We start from the raw sequence: 15,591 nt of genomic DNA, 5'->3' as shown, positions 1-15,591 counted from the left end.
AAAATGCAACAGTGCAAAAGTATTTGAAAGCCCTTAGAAATTGTTGGATGTACATCATGCTTCACCCACGACAAATCTTGGCCACAGAAATGGAAAGCATTAGCAAAACATTAAAACAAAGCTGGAAACTGCTGATTATCAGTTTGCCACTGTCTTCAGATTTAATGCAGTACTTGGCTCAAAAAGTTCTTTAAAAATCCCCAATATAAGTGAAAATATTTACAAAATAGAATGTCTCTCACTTAATGCCTATTGGGCAATAGTCTTAAAACTCCACAGACACTTGTAAATCTGTCAAAAGAATCATGGCCCATAAACAAACTTTCATGTAAAGAGCATTTCAATGTCAATCAGACACGATTTGGAATTTTTTAAGCACCATTTTTAAAGTAAACGCAAACCCAGAAATAGTTTAACGTTGACAACAGTAAATTACTAACTATTTACTCACCAGAATGCACCAGTAGCAGTTACAGGAATCAGCCTGACAGCAAAACCAAGTATCAACACCATGAATTCCTATAAACCTGTCACTGACACTATCCCCGATGAGTTATGCCTCTGTGAAAGCTGCTAAACCTCCCCCGTGCCTGTCTGTTCAGAGCATGGCAGGTTATTCTGCCAAGCTTGCTCTTTTATTTTGTTATAAGGCAGGCATATCTTTGACAGAAGGCTCAAAGAATTTGCTAATTCTTTTTTAGATCTCTYACCTTTTCTGTTTCCAAGAGCATTTGAAACCATACTGCAAATGAATTCAATGCAGTGCTAAAYAACCCCAAATTTCTGTATGAGAGAATCCATGATCTTTTACTGCAGAGACCTGTTACATTGCTTGGATCTATGCACGCAAATAAAAACGTAATAAACCTTAGATAAAAAGCATAAATTTATATTATTCAGCAAGTGCTATATAATTTTCTTACAATTTTGTTCCTTTGGTTTTGCTTTATTAGATTTTCTTGCTTGAGGACAACTTTGCAAGCTAAACAAGTAGTTACAGGACATGCATGTTTAGCCAGTGGACACTGCTGCACGATCTGYATATTCTCTTGTTATTACATGCACTTAGGCACCTACTCATTGGAGCTGGTCACATGATATTTTTAGTTTAATACATTTTTGCACTATCTACAGTTTTTGCACTTATTTATAAACTTGCATCTTTCTTTTCAGATAGAATTTTAAATGCACAGAAGGGAAGAGATTGATCCTGATTCCTCAGGAGCATGATAAGAATTAAAAAAACATCCAACTACAAGAAGTTATACTGCTGCTGCCTCAGAAAAGTTTCAGAGTTGGTATTTTCTTTGCCCTTTTGGACACATATTGATAATCTGTACACACGTCCATAAAAGCAACACAAAAACATTCAAGCACTAACACCAAAGCCAGAGCTGGACTGACTAATACAGAAGCCTTTGAACAACGCAGAGACAGAAACGCCGTGAAGGGGATGGGAGGTTTTCTGAGACAAAACTACCTTAGAAAAATGTAAAAGGGCATCAGACTGTGGTAGCATGCTATTCTTGAGCTTTGTTTTTATTGTCTTAAAAAAGGTCTATATTTTAATGCAAAAAAGGGTTAGCACACATAAAACTAAATAAACCATTCTAACCTTTTAATTGCTTGTACAGCTACTGTCTGTGAAGATATTTTCAGCTAATTTAGAAGAAGAAATGTGCTTCTACATACATTCACCTTCTTCACACATTAGTAATTCCTTTTTCTYAAAAAGAAATTCAGAGGATAGAAGACAGTAAGTAAAAAGCCCAATCTTTGTCTGAAACACATTTCCTTGTGATACACAGAAATGATCATCTGTTTAGGTGCTCTGTCACATGAAAATGAGACATAAAAAACATTTCAGTGATAAGTCCTAAGTTGTGGAAAGTGAMATGACTGAATTACTGACATGCAAAATACTCTGTAAAGTTCACCTGCTCTGAAGCCAGGAGACAGACATCTTGACAATTCTCACAAGTTTGATCAGAAATTCTAGCTTTGACTTTTGAGTGGGCTTTGCTTGCTCATCTTAAGTTTAACATTTTGAACTTTAAAGAATTGGTAATACCATACACAAAAACTTTCAGGCCTATATTAGCCTCAACTAACATAAAAGAAAAATTCTTAGCTCCTTGTTTAGTGAAAGGGCATCAACTTTTTATATAAATCATTAAAAAAATCTTTCTGTTAGAACTGTTTCCCAAGAACACATTTAGCAAAATGAACAAAGACTACTAGTAAAGCTAAATATTTTTTTACACCATAGCAACATATCTGAGCCTCTGGTTAACGTATTCCTTCTGAAATGGTAGTTTACATTCAGCACACCGTTCAGCAGAGAGCACAATGCAAGGGACTGAACAGTACATATAAATGATTATAATTACTAAAGCCTCATAATTTTCCAGTCAAGTCTTTGGAAGGCTCCTTTAAGTGATTCCAGCACACATGATTAGGAGAAAATTTTTGTTAAATGTCAAGATTCAAACATACAGAACTCCACACATCATTAAGAACTGTCAAGAGTATAGAACTGTGAGCTAGCTAATCTGCCGAGAAACTGGAACATTTCTCTCCGAACAGCACAAAAAAAGAGAGTATCTTGAAACTGAAGAGTCTTGTCTGGGTAATGGAGATGGAGACAACATTTTTAAGAAGCAAGAATAATATTTTTATCAGATGAGCTAGGATTTTTACAGTGCTAAGAAAAAAAAAGACCTTTCAAACACTCAAACATTCTATCATTTAGCATTCTGAATAAGGGATCAGATAGAAGAGAATTGGGCAATGGCTGAAACAGTTTATGAGCTGAAATTTGTAGAAGCCAGAGAAGTGATCTCTTATTTTCCTCTCTACTGCTGGATCTCTCATTTTATGTGCAAGACAGATTGTAAAGTTCGACAATTAATTCTCCTACCAAGTTGGTAGAAGTTGGGCTCACCTGGAGCATTCCACTTAGATTTAAAATCATGTAAATTCAAAAACTATCTGCTATATTAGYAAGAACACTTCTCACAGTGCTAATCAGCTCCACTATTACTAATTTGTATCCCACTGTCTCAACTAAAGCMCTTTCAATCTTTGATGTGTGATTGCCTCCATTCTAGCAGAAATCTGTCTTGTCTTTTACTGCATACTTTCACAAAGAGGAAAAGCTGATGAGGTCCATAAATGTGAAATCACCGTTCCTCCCAACATTAGTATTTAACACGCTCCAAACTCCATCATTCATTATCCATCATGCACATTAATAGGGACAGTGCTCCTCCTGTTCCCAGATGTACACTACCTGCTCCCAGATGTATCTTCACAGTTACGTAACTAATGCTTAACATACACACACGTATTTATTTATTTAAAAGGGCACAAAAAAGTGCACAGAAAATCAAAATGGATATTTCCAAGAGTCATTTCAGAATCTTAACATTTGCAAAATGATTTTAAACAAGAAGTTTCCGAGAATTCTTTAGCCAAAGAAAAAAAATGTAAAAGAAAAAATTAACAGCATGCCATTGTTTAAGCAACTGAAAATTTTCTCTCTGTGCCTTTGTGCACACATTCAGACATCTGCTTTCAGGAAATAAAGTCTTCTTAAACATCATTGCTGAGCTGCTCTATTATATATCTGAATGTTATTTAAACCATTCCATAMCGTCATTTTTTATCACAAACTAAAAAATCTACTGACAGTTTAAGAAATAATCCACTTAGAAAAATTCAACTAAATGTATTCACATACGAACATTGCCAGTGGAATACTGTCAAAAAGTAAGTCCTATTGTAAAATAGTATCCAATGCACATATAGAAAATACATTTTTAATGCCTGTGTTGGATCTTTCTAAATCAAAACAAACTGAAATACATCTATTCTGCTGAGGCAAGAGACTATTCAAAAAGTGATCAGAAAACTCTGAAGAGTGTCAACTCTTGCAAACAAAGTAACTTTTCCTATACAAAGTCATCCTTTGCTCTTTTCCTTACACCATTTTGCTCTGCCTCAAAATAGATAATATAAATATTGGACTGTGCAAAATACAAAACAACACGCTTCTTTTTTGCTATTACCTAAAGAAATAAGACATGCATCTATTGGCTCTTCATGTTCTACCACCCAGTTCAAATTTCAATTGCTTGCACTTCCAAAATCATAAAGAGTATATAACTAATGTGAAGAAAATGAAAGTATGTAGGCTCAGTAAATTATCACACAACTTCTCTGCTCCTTCTGGGAAGATTTTATCATATGTATGTTAGTCAAGACATTTAAGCCCCTCTTTTAAATTGACTTAAAACATTTAATTTAAATTAGACTAAGGTTTCAGTTGGTTGAAAATATGTTAGAAAAGCAAGTTTGATACTTTTTGAGTACTACCCTTCTGTAAATGAATAAGCAATCCTCTTTTACTGAGAAATAGCTATTGATCCTACAAATTATTTAGAAATTTAATACTCAAACCTGATCTCACACTTAGAATTTTCATGATGTGATCCAGTATTCTTACTATCAAGCAAATCAAAAAACAGACAAAACCCCTGAACATTGTAATCCATATGTTATTGATTATTACTGTACCATAAATATACAAAAACTCTAGTCCACAGATTGAACTTTACCAAAGGCTGGATTATATATGAACTAAATATATAATTCCACCTGAATAAATGATAACACACCAAAATAATTTCTCCATATGTGCATACAAAGAAATCCAACGGAAGCTGAAAATTACCTCAATGTATTAATTAAAAACATCAATCAATCTCTGGAACAAAACCAGTCCGTAGTTAATTATGGGACATTTTGTTGCAAAACCCTTTTGACACTCAGCTTGTCAACACAGACGGGAAAAAACATTTAACAATTTTAAATTAACTTCTTGTGAATAATACTGATTATGTTTTCCTAYTGATAAACATATTCCCTTAGAATCCTTGATAAATCCAGATGTTTTTCAATACTTTAAATTTGGAAAACCACATTTTTAGTCTGCAGGAACTGATTGTCATCCTCCTTGACTCTTTATAGCAACAGTTGCTGAAAGCCTCAAGAATGAGTGATCCTTTTGAACTTTCATCCAATTCTTATTCCTAAATTCTCTTTCATGCTTTGCAATAGAATGGGATACATGGCTAACACAACAGTGTAATTTCTCAACTTCTCATGCACAGATTTACCTACTTCCCTTTTAATCTTTTCATAAAGATTATGCAATATTACAAAATGGGGTTGTCATAAACTCAAGTTTTGATGAAAGTCTCCTATTTAAATAGGGGAAAGATTGGGGGTTACATACTTATGCAAGATACAGATCTGTCAGCAATTAGGTTAAGAGGTGCCCAACATGAAACCATGGTTTCTGTCTCTGACTATTGTATAGCAGATCCCTAAAGTCTTCTTTTTATTTTAGATTGTTTTCTTTCTGTCATGCATGTGTGTGCAAACACCTACATATATACTCACACACACAGTTTTAAGTTCAKAAAAATGCAATACATATATACAGTGCTGAAAATCTAGTAAGAAAATTGTAACCAATTTTTCTACTGGTGACCATGGACCTTCAGTGGAATCAGAATGTTACCATCTTATAGGAAATTTAATTATGAGAAACGGAAGTGTGACTCTTGRAAATACTTAGAGTGGACCCACCTTGGTTTCTATTTTGAACAATTCAATCAATATCTTTGGTCTTTCATTTGTTAAGGGCAAGAATACAAGAAAGTTATAATGTACATCACAGTAAATTATATGAGGCATCTAATATTGTTTCTTTTGAGTAAAAGAGCAGAGTAGTTTTAAAATTTTATTTACTGTATTGCAAAAAAGAAGAATGAGTATGACAGATGGAAACAATCTTCAGTGCAACTAATTTTGATTTAATTAAAGTTGTTCAACTTTGGACATAGATTAGTAAAAGTAAATGGTAAAACTTATACCAGTCTATCAAACTTTGGTTAAATGGCTTTCTTTCTGAAAATCTTATGATTACACATTTCAAATATCCTGTGCTTATTCCAGAAGAATATGGATTTCAAGAACACCAAGCAGCATTGGGCAAATTAGAAGGTAAATCATGTTTGGTCACAGGGAAAGGAAACATGGAAATCATTCATTGCCCTAGACAAGGAATAAGATCCTTACAATCTTAAGCAAAGCAAAACCTTTTCTTTCCATAACTACGAAGATTAAATGGAAAGCTAGCATGTGTTAAATCAATATATGTATCTGCATATGATATGGTGTAATATTTGAAAACCTTGGAAATACACCAACAGACCTGGAGTGAAAACCTTAGTTTACAGAAACTTCTTTCTAGTGGGATGCTAGAATGGAACCWGACTTCCCTCAAAAATTTTCATCTCACCATTTAATATTCAGTTCTTTCCCTTTAAAACCCCACATTAAATACATATTTTTATTTCTCATTCTTTTTAACATAAAATGCTCATGATTAAAAAGTTTGTTCTGGAATATGTTTTAAAAACCGGTAATATTAAAGTTCCCTAAACATTTTTTTTCAATTCCTGAGTCTAACTTCAATCTAATCCTTTCAGAATAAAATTAGTCTCCACCTTTAAAGCCTAATCTGAAAGATTTAAAAATAGCAAATTGTATGGAATTCAATCTGTTTATCTGAAAAGGATGAAAGGGTTAGTGCTCCATCCAGATTTGAACTTTCAATTCCACAGTGTCTAGGTATTTCAAACCAGAGGTTTACACCATTTAGACAAGCCACTCGTGATAACTCCATCTTTCCTATGTTAATATCCATGTTAGAAACATAAATTAATGCCTTGATAAGCTGGTCAAATGTATTTTTAAATACTAACTGACAACTACTATGAAAAGTAACTATCAAAATTGACATTTCAGTTGCAAGAAGTGACACACTTCTTTTTTATTAATCATTCCTTACAAATCTCAGAAACAAGGTTAAGTCACTTACAGGAACATTAGTTCATTCCCTAAAGACACACAAGAAAATTCCTCTTTCATTTATTAACTTTGTCTCATCCCACTTCCAAGGTAATCTGCTTGAGACTACCTCAGCCAACAAACTGTGAAATAAATCCAACGTACCCTATAACACAGGCAGCCCCAGTTAATATTGTTCAAATTATTTACATCTGAAGGGCCGCGCCTGTCTGGATAGCTGGGCCCAACGCTYCTCTGGACTTGGTTTCTGCTACTCACATCTGTTTCAGCTTTAGACTTTCACTGGTATTCTGCCAGCAGCCACAACTTTTTAATGGCTACAATAAACTACAGAGACTCATCAAATCTTTGTTGTACGTGTTAAAATTATAACCTCTTCAATTAAAATTTTGATTTAAAAATTAACTAGAGCATTAACCAAAAGAAAAAATTTGAAAGGGAATCTTTGAAAGAGATAAATTCTTACGTGATTGTTTCTTTGTTTCAATGTAAGAGAAATAATCACAGCAACTTTGTTAGAGTCTGTTGAATATTTCTAAGTGATAAAATACCAACATCGGAAAACATTTCCACAACCTTCTTGGTTTCAAATACTTGCTGTCGTTAACTTTATATGTTAATTGCTTTGTCTGGGTTTAACATACACCTTTACAAAGAATTATGAGAAGAGCCTCAACATAACGATTTTTCTAGATTTGCTACTAATACCTACAAAAATTTAGTTTAGAAAACAGAAATCAATGATTACAAGAAAGCTGCAGTTTAAAAATTAGAGTTCAGCTCTTCCTACTCTCTGTGTCTTTGCAATGTAGAACAAATATGATGTGACTGTCACAGCCTCAATGCAGATCCTGCACGACTAAGATGAATGTCAGCAAGACTACATGCTGAAAAAGTACAAGATCAAACACAGATCATGTTTCTGCAAAAACTASCCCAAAAGAGGGCAGGCCAAGGGGCTTACAGGGCCAAGCGATGAGAGGAGATAGAGCACTCACTTGTGCCCGGGTCGAACAAACAACAACTGATACTTTCCTACCACTATTAACCTTTGAAATTATCCTAAGGATGGCAGTGACCTAGTCCAGCAATTTCTAGCTGTAAGGATAACCTATTTTGTAACGCTTTTCAGCACCTTACATTGAAAAAATTTGAAAACAATCATCTTGTTCAGTTCTGATTACAAAAGGACTTCCATTCTGGTGCAAAGAGGCAAATCTAAATGTAAAAGTTTTTACAGGTTTTTATGCAGATTCTCTTTCTAAACTCCATTTTCKACATTGAACCGCCTTAGTAAAGTACAAACTTTTCTGTAACAAGAAAAAGGCTTAAAATATTCAATCATCATTTGCAGAATTTGTTTTAGAAAGTTGAATGTAGCACAAAATAAAAGGGAAACTGCTTGGAATACTTAAGAGAACAACCCTTSCTATTTTATTTCCACTCAGTACCTTGATTGATAGATGAGTTGGGTTTCTGAGCCCCTCTTTATAATAAACATTTTAAAATGTTTATTTTATGTCCCAGGGTGAAAATATTTTGAACTGGAGCCTTCCATTTCCCTTTGCTCTGCCTTGGCAAGCTGTGTTTTATTTCTCCATTAATAGTATTCAACTCTTTCTTGTAGCTTTTAAATTGTTGTTATACAAGTACCGAAGAAAGTATTTATGTTATGGAGCTAACAGATATCTACAGTTAAACACATAGCTCTGGAGAAGCCAGAAGAAAATTCACACATAACTAAAAAARTATTCAGAAAGGTTTCTTAAGGGGCCTTTCGATTGTAAAAGGGAAAACTACTTTTCAGTCTCTCTACTTTCATTTTTATTAAGTCATGAGTTAAATTTTTTTTTCTTTCTAATTTATGTGAGTAATTTGTGCCACAGTGTAAAAACCCTAAATGAATCAACACTATAAACCTAATTAGCAATAAGAAAACCTCATAAAGATCACATTTTAAATGGCACTTTGTTGTTAGTTGAACAAATGTGAAAGTTCCCAGTTACCTTCTAGATCTCTCTTCAGTTTCCTTAAGTCTTTTATTAGGTCTTCAAATTTAACCTGGGAGGCCTGGAAAAAATCCTGTGGTTCTGGTAAAGGAAAAATACTCTTGTCTGTTCCTGCTTCCTAAACAAACAAACAAATAAACAGGCCACTATGAAAATTGAAAGCATTTCCAGTGAAATAAATTGCTTCTTAAAAAAACCTCTAATGTATGAAACAGTGTTATAAAATTAAAAAAATAACATATTTTAAATCATTCTTGCTAAAACAACATCTATCTCATTTAAGATTTTATACTGACCATTCTGAGTATTGAAACTTCCTTTTAGATGTTGTAAAGCAAACTGTGCTCAATTTCAACTTTGAAACAACATTAAACTTACATCATTACAGTTAATTTTGTGTCAATAAAGATTCAGATAAGGGATTAGAAGTTTCTCAAAAAAAGATAACAGGAATAGCCATTTTAATGGAAGAAAGTGATTTTATGCCAAAAGTTTGTGGTTTCACTCTTTCACAATCCATTAAAAATACACACACTTTATAAGCATAAATTCCTATTCATATATTTTCTGAAGCAGTTTACACAGATAAAAATACACAGTTGAAGGCTTATGTGGCTAAATAAATCACAGGGGTTAAAGCCTCTATGGAACTCCTAAGTATATACCTTATTTTTAGGACTTTATTTGAGCATCTTAAGAAAAAAGAATCAGAAGTAAAACAAATAACACCAAACAAAACAAAAYTAAACAAAACCAAACCAAAACCCAACCATCAAAAAATGTTTACAAGGTTCAAAGCAATATCTCCAGTGGAATTTTAACAAGTAAAGTATGTATAAATGGTATTAAAATATGGCATTGCTGTGTATAAGCATATACTACTGAGTTTACAATATGCATATACCTGCATGGATTTCAGTCTGTAATAAAGGAAAACTCACAGTTTGAGCAATAATTGTTTTGTGAATGGGGAAAAAAAAATCTTTTTATAAAGATTTGAACATTTTGGTGGAGGAAGTGCAATGGCTGATAATTACAATGTGTTTATTTCCTCCCAAGGAAGATAYACTTTTTTGTTTTACAAAATCTTCTTAAGTAAAATTACAGTATAGTAGAAAGTTTGCAGAAATATTTAAATAAATTAATTAGAAAGCGAAAAAATCACAACCCCCCAAAAAACCTCAAACCAACAAAACCAACAACAGAAAACACAAGAAAAAAGAAACAAACTCAAAAACCCTAAAGAAAGGAAACTGATACAGATCTACATATCTCAGGACTACTAGGTCATCAATTCAACAATCTTACGCAAGAATTTAAAAAAAAGGAAGAAAAAAAAGCTATCACTTCTTAAAATCAATTAATAGAGATATTTTCATTTAAAATGCAATAGTTCAAATTTTCCACTCAGTAAGTCTGGCTATTGCAGATACCAAAAATACCTTTATTTAATATATGAATATATATAATATGTATAAATGCATATATGGAGGAGTATCATACGCATTTCAACCCCTAACTTCATCCCCATCAGCTGACTCACCTATCTTAAAATACTAACCTTTGTTCTAAGAGAGAAATCATGCTTCTGCTTTCAAATACAATKATATCAGAAGAAATTTTTAAATGTTACAGCAACACAGATGTAGTAAGACAGAGCTGGTGTGACCACCTGTCCAGTCTGCAATGGTCACAGCTAACKGCCTGCAGTGGTTCACACAAATAACCTATGCAAAATTTTCAAAAATCTTAAAACTTACAGCAAATTTCATGCCTACTGAGGTACATAACCGTTGTCAGAAAGCAGAAGAAATGCATTTTATTTTCCCATCAGAGGTACTATGTTCAGATTTTTATGAAGCTATTACAAACCCACTTTAGGAGAGGCTGATAGAGCAAGTCAATCCTTTACCTTATCACAATGGCGCAGGTAATATATGACGACATAATCCACAAGATTAATTCCACTATCCTAGGAAAAATTAAAAATGTGTGATTCAAGTAAGCGAAAATGCACTGTATTTCAAATTAAATCAATTATTATTTTATATTGCTGTGAGAAACAGGATTCACAACATTTTCTAGCCTTACCATTACTGACCAAAAAAAACTGATCTTTTATAACACTGGCTTCATCATACTGCTACTAGATCTAGAGTTTCTTTTGGTTTTAAATACCAGGCAAAAATATATGCAGAGAAAGATTCCATGGGAGAAGCTGTCCTCACATTTTATTTAATAAATAGATACTATTTACTACTGAATAGTAGTAACKGAAATAATTATTATTCAATAACATTACTATAAAACATAATGTCAACTAAATATTACAGTCACCTCTCATACATTAAGGTGAACAGAATTTCTTGATTTCTATTTTCTCAATCATCTGTAAGGGAGATCTAAAAAAGGCATAGACATTCACATATTTTATTTCAAATACAAAATCAGACAGTATGCTATTAAGAAGTATATTTCATGCCCTGAAAATTAAAATATGATTTTAATTCTCACTTTATGGCATCACCATTTTTATGTTCCTGCACACAACTGTACATAATATTTTATTTTGCTACATGTCATTGGGTCAGCATGGGCCAGACGAACTAAGGAAAAGTTATACATTACATTCAGCAATACAAAAGAACCATGATATAGGGAATTATATCTGGAATGCCTTTGAAGTTTTTTGGATGTGTTTGCATATTTTATATTGACAGGTATCAGGACAAACATTTATAAGTGAACAATGTCTGACTTCCTGTACAGAGCTGCCTTGTCTATATGAGAGTCTGCAGCACATTATATTTTATTAGTATCATACACCAGCAAAATTCTTAACTAAGTCACTGCTGTCATGCAGAAGAAACCACCCTGTGTGTATACGAGTTTTAGAAGCCATTACTGGCAGRTCAAAAAATCTCTATAGAATAAAGTTACTAAGCTGATGTGACAATAAATGACCTTTATGTGAAGTAAGAGACACTTAGCATTGGCTCTTTACCTAGGCTCATGGAATTCACTTACTTAGACATGCTTGCTGGCAATTCACAACAAAGGAGTAATGGGACAGAGAACAATACCTCAACGTTCCAATGTACAAAACCCTGCGTTYTTCTCCTTTGCAAATACAGTCTACCAAGTATCTTCAAGGTTTCATGTCTGCCTGTAGCAAGTGAACCCTTTCAGTTTTTATACATTTTGAAGACTAGTCTAAACTAATAATRTTCTGGCTACCAGGAAACTGTAAATAATGTAATTTTTTAGCTTGTTTTGCTAAGGAACAAGTCTTAGGCAGTTATACTTTTATCAGTCACTCACTGTTAATACTGCATCATTTTGGAACATTCTTGTTAATTCAGCCACATTGGAAAGTCCCAGAGATTATTAAATTCTATGAAGTTTATAAGTAGATGGAAGAGAGAYTAAACCTAGTACTTTTACTGAGGAAAGTCAGGCAAAGCTGAGTTTTACATTCTTCTTCAAGGCAGTTAGCCAGCCAACAAACACCTGAGTAATGGGAAACTTAGCCTGGTTCTGGTTAAGCTGCTGTTTGCAGCTTAAGCTGTGTCTTGTCCATGCAGAAGGACTGGAAAAAAAATGGTCATATGGAACAGATGAACCATCACAGTGAAGACAAAAATAAGAATTAGAATCACAGAACCATTTAGGTTGGAAAATACCTTTAGGATCATTGAGTCCAGCTGTAAATCCAGCACTGCAAAATCCACCCCTAAAATATAWTCCTAAGTGCCACCTTCAGGGATGTTGATTCCACCACCTTTCTGGGCAGCCAGTTCCAATGCCTCATAACCCTTTCAGTGAAGAAAKTTTTCCTTATATCCAAGCTAAACTTTCTTTGAAACAACTTGAGGCTGTTTCTGCTCATCCTATTGCCTGTTACTTGGGAGAAGACACCAACGCCTGCCTGGTTACAGCCTCCTTTCAGGCAGTTGTGTAGAGTGGTAAGATGTGCATTGAGCCTCCTTTTCCCCAAGCTAAACTACCCCAGCTCCCTCAGCTGCTCCTCATCAGACTTGTGCCCCAGACTATCAGTTTTGGACTTGCTCTAGCATYTCAATATCCTTAGGAGACAAAGAATTCAAATCCTTTGGAAAAAGGTTTCATTTAAACAGTTGTCTACTGAACAATTCAATKAATGTGTTTCTACACTTTACTAATGATGATGTACACAAGTATAGCAAAATGGTCCATAGACACACTGCTTTCCCAACATTGCCTGTCTCACAAATGCATTCCTACATACATGAAGCAAAACGGGGAGCAAAAGCTTAAAATCTGTTATCTCTTGTAATCAAAAAACACTTCACATAAGGAAAGTGGAAGAGCATGAAATATTTTTTTTCTCACACTCCAAGTCTATACCAAAATCAGCAGAAAATTGTCTCCTATTATTTGCGGCTTCCTATATCCATGTAGGGTCTAGGTATGTCTTGGCAAAGAATGACTTTGAGCAGTGTTTCCATCACCCACATTACCTAACACCTCCTCCTCTGCCCTACTGAAATAAGAAACAAAGCGACCTCATCTCAGGAGGTGTGTAGCCTTTGAGCCTGACTTTGATCCTAGCATGACTAATCAAAAACCAGCTAGCGCTTCTCAATTTTTGATGAATTAATTTACTGCCATCTATGAGCACTTTCCTGTGAATGCCGCTCAAAATTCATGTTCTACATCCATTTAACTGACAATTAAAAAAAAAGCTTGAAAGTATCTTGTTTGGTATGAYATCTCTTTGATCCTTTATATATAATTTCTTACTGTATATGCTACACTGAACCTTTACCAATATTTTCTTTTTAAACCTGATTTTTAAAAAAACTTTATTCACAGAGAGCTACCTTCATTTAAGAGCAAGAAAAAAGAATGGGGACATTTACTGGAGAAGACTTGAGCAGTCTGCGCTCTCTCACTTCTCTTACCCTACTGTTATTAAGTCCCTGCTAACAAAAGACATACAGAAGTTCTCACATAAGGTAATTATCCTAGTAGTACTGAACAGGAGAAATMAGAGATTATGGAAACATACACATATGCAGGAGAAGGAGGTGAAAAGCTGGGAGAAAAAAAGCATGAAAGTTGTACAAAGTGCCTTGCCTTCCCAAACAAGAATAGCAAGTAATAAAACATTCACTTCTAACAGATGAAGGAACAAAAAAAAATTATTACAGAAAAATTATCTTTAGCTAAACATTAGTACTTACTCTGCTTTTGACATCTTTTAGTTTGGGGAGTATTTCCAAACCAAATCCATCAGCTTGACCTCTGGTCCTATTTCCTCCGTTCATGTAATTTCCAAAAGCCAGAATCAAACCTAAAATTTCCTTTACACTTGTCATGCTCAGCAAAGCCTGGAAAATAGATACTGGTCAATAAATTCTGGCATGAAAGTTCCAATTGCTAATATAAAATAGCTATTTTTTTCCATTTTATTTTTGCTACAGTTTTTTCTTGTCTGTTTTACCTTGGTATGAAAGGGAAGCTGAAACTCAAAACTTGAAGGGAAATATTTTTTAGACTGTATGTCCCTAAGAGAGTACGTTTAACGTAATCCCTATGAAGCAAATTATATGTTATCAAATACTATGTCAGTGACAAAAAGATTCTCAGAAGATTTCAAAAATCTTAAGAAGGTGGTTTATCATGAGTTTGCATAAAGCACAGTCAAATGGAGAAGGGCTATTTTTGCTGCCACTGGGTTAAACTCATACTGTCATTGTCTGCTTCTCATGAGAATGAAAATTCACATTCCTGGATCCACACTTAATCCAGATATAACAGGGCTAAAGACTAATTAATTACATGCMTCAGAACAGAAAACAGTTCTAGAAACACAGTGTAGAACTAGTATTTTCAATTACTTATAAGACAACAGTTGAAGTTGAGAATCTGAGGCGACAGGTGCCATTCTTAACTATGTAGCCTTACACACTGGGTAGATCAGTTTCAGGGTGAACTCCTCATAAGCCAGCTGAAGGCAATATGACTTTCCCTATCTCATACAGCACTGATTCCTTATTTATGCTTCCTTTGGAAAAGGAAAAAAACATGAATCTCTTTCTGTTGTGAAGAAATCCAGAGGGGTACAGCATGGGTACGCTGTGAAAGCAAACCTAATGAAAAGCTAATCTTCAAATTAGAAAAAATATTAAAATTAACTACTTTTCTGTGGTTAGGATGTTAGACCTTTAGGCCACCATTTAAGCTGTCTCTTAATTTTTACCCCCTTCTACTTTTCATAATTTATTTGTTATAATTTAAAAACCTTGTCCTTAGTCTTCCATAGTACAGAACTACTGGGTAAAACTTACCAAAATTAGAAGATGCCAAGGGAAAGTAATAAGATAATGAACATGACAAACACCTATTGGCATCAACAGTGGTATGAAAAAAAGAAAGTTTGCAAGGCCCTGTACCAAGTTTGTTTTATATTTAATTTCTAGTTTACGGAGATCATCTATTACACTACTAATATCCAAAGTAATAAAAATGTACCATTTAAATAAAAATATATTTCTGTGTACTCCACATGGCATCACCTTCCCTTTTCATTCTTCCTTTTCTTCTTTTAAGCAGCTGAAAATTTACTAACATTTTGTTTTCCTAAAAAAGCCAGTAA

The 15,591-nt window shown here is 33.9% G+C and overlaps 1 protein-coding gene across 4 annotated transcripts in view; it reads right to left on the bottom strand.

Annotated features, from left to right (window-relative positions):
* FMN1 (formin 1) overlaps positions 1-15,591 on the bottom strand; it is a 150,429-nt gene that overhangs the window by 33,512 nt on the left and 101,326 nt on the right. For all 4 annotated transcript variants that reach the window (XM_057375088.1, XM_057375089.1, XM_057375090.1 and 1 more), the window contains 3 exons: positions 14,177-14,323; positions 10,864-10,923; positions 8,949-9,069 (listed from right to left, as the gene is read on the bottom strand). In XM_057375088.1, the coding sequence (XP_057231071.1) occupies positions 8,949-9,069; positions 10,864-10,923; positions 14,177-14,323 (328 nt within the window). The remainder of the gene's footprint in view (positions 1-8,948; positions 9,070-10,863; positions 10,924-14,176; positions 14,324-15,591) is intronic.

Source organism: Malurus melanocephalus, unplaced genomic scaffold (assembly GCF_030028575.1).
Source record: "Malurus melanocephalus ecotype Western Australia unplaced genomic scaffold, MMel_1.1 scaffold_238, whole genome shotgun sequence".
Taxonomy (NCBI): domain Eukaryota; kingdom Metazoa; phylum Chordata; class Aves; order Passeriformes; family Maluridae; genus Malurus; species Malurus melanocephalus.
Note: the sequence above shows the minus strand (reverse complement) of the source record. Positions and strands in the feature narration are given on the sequence as shown.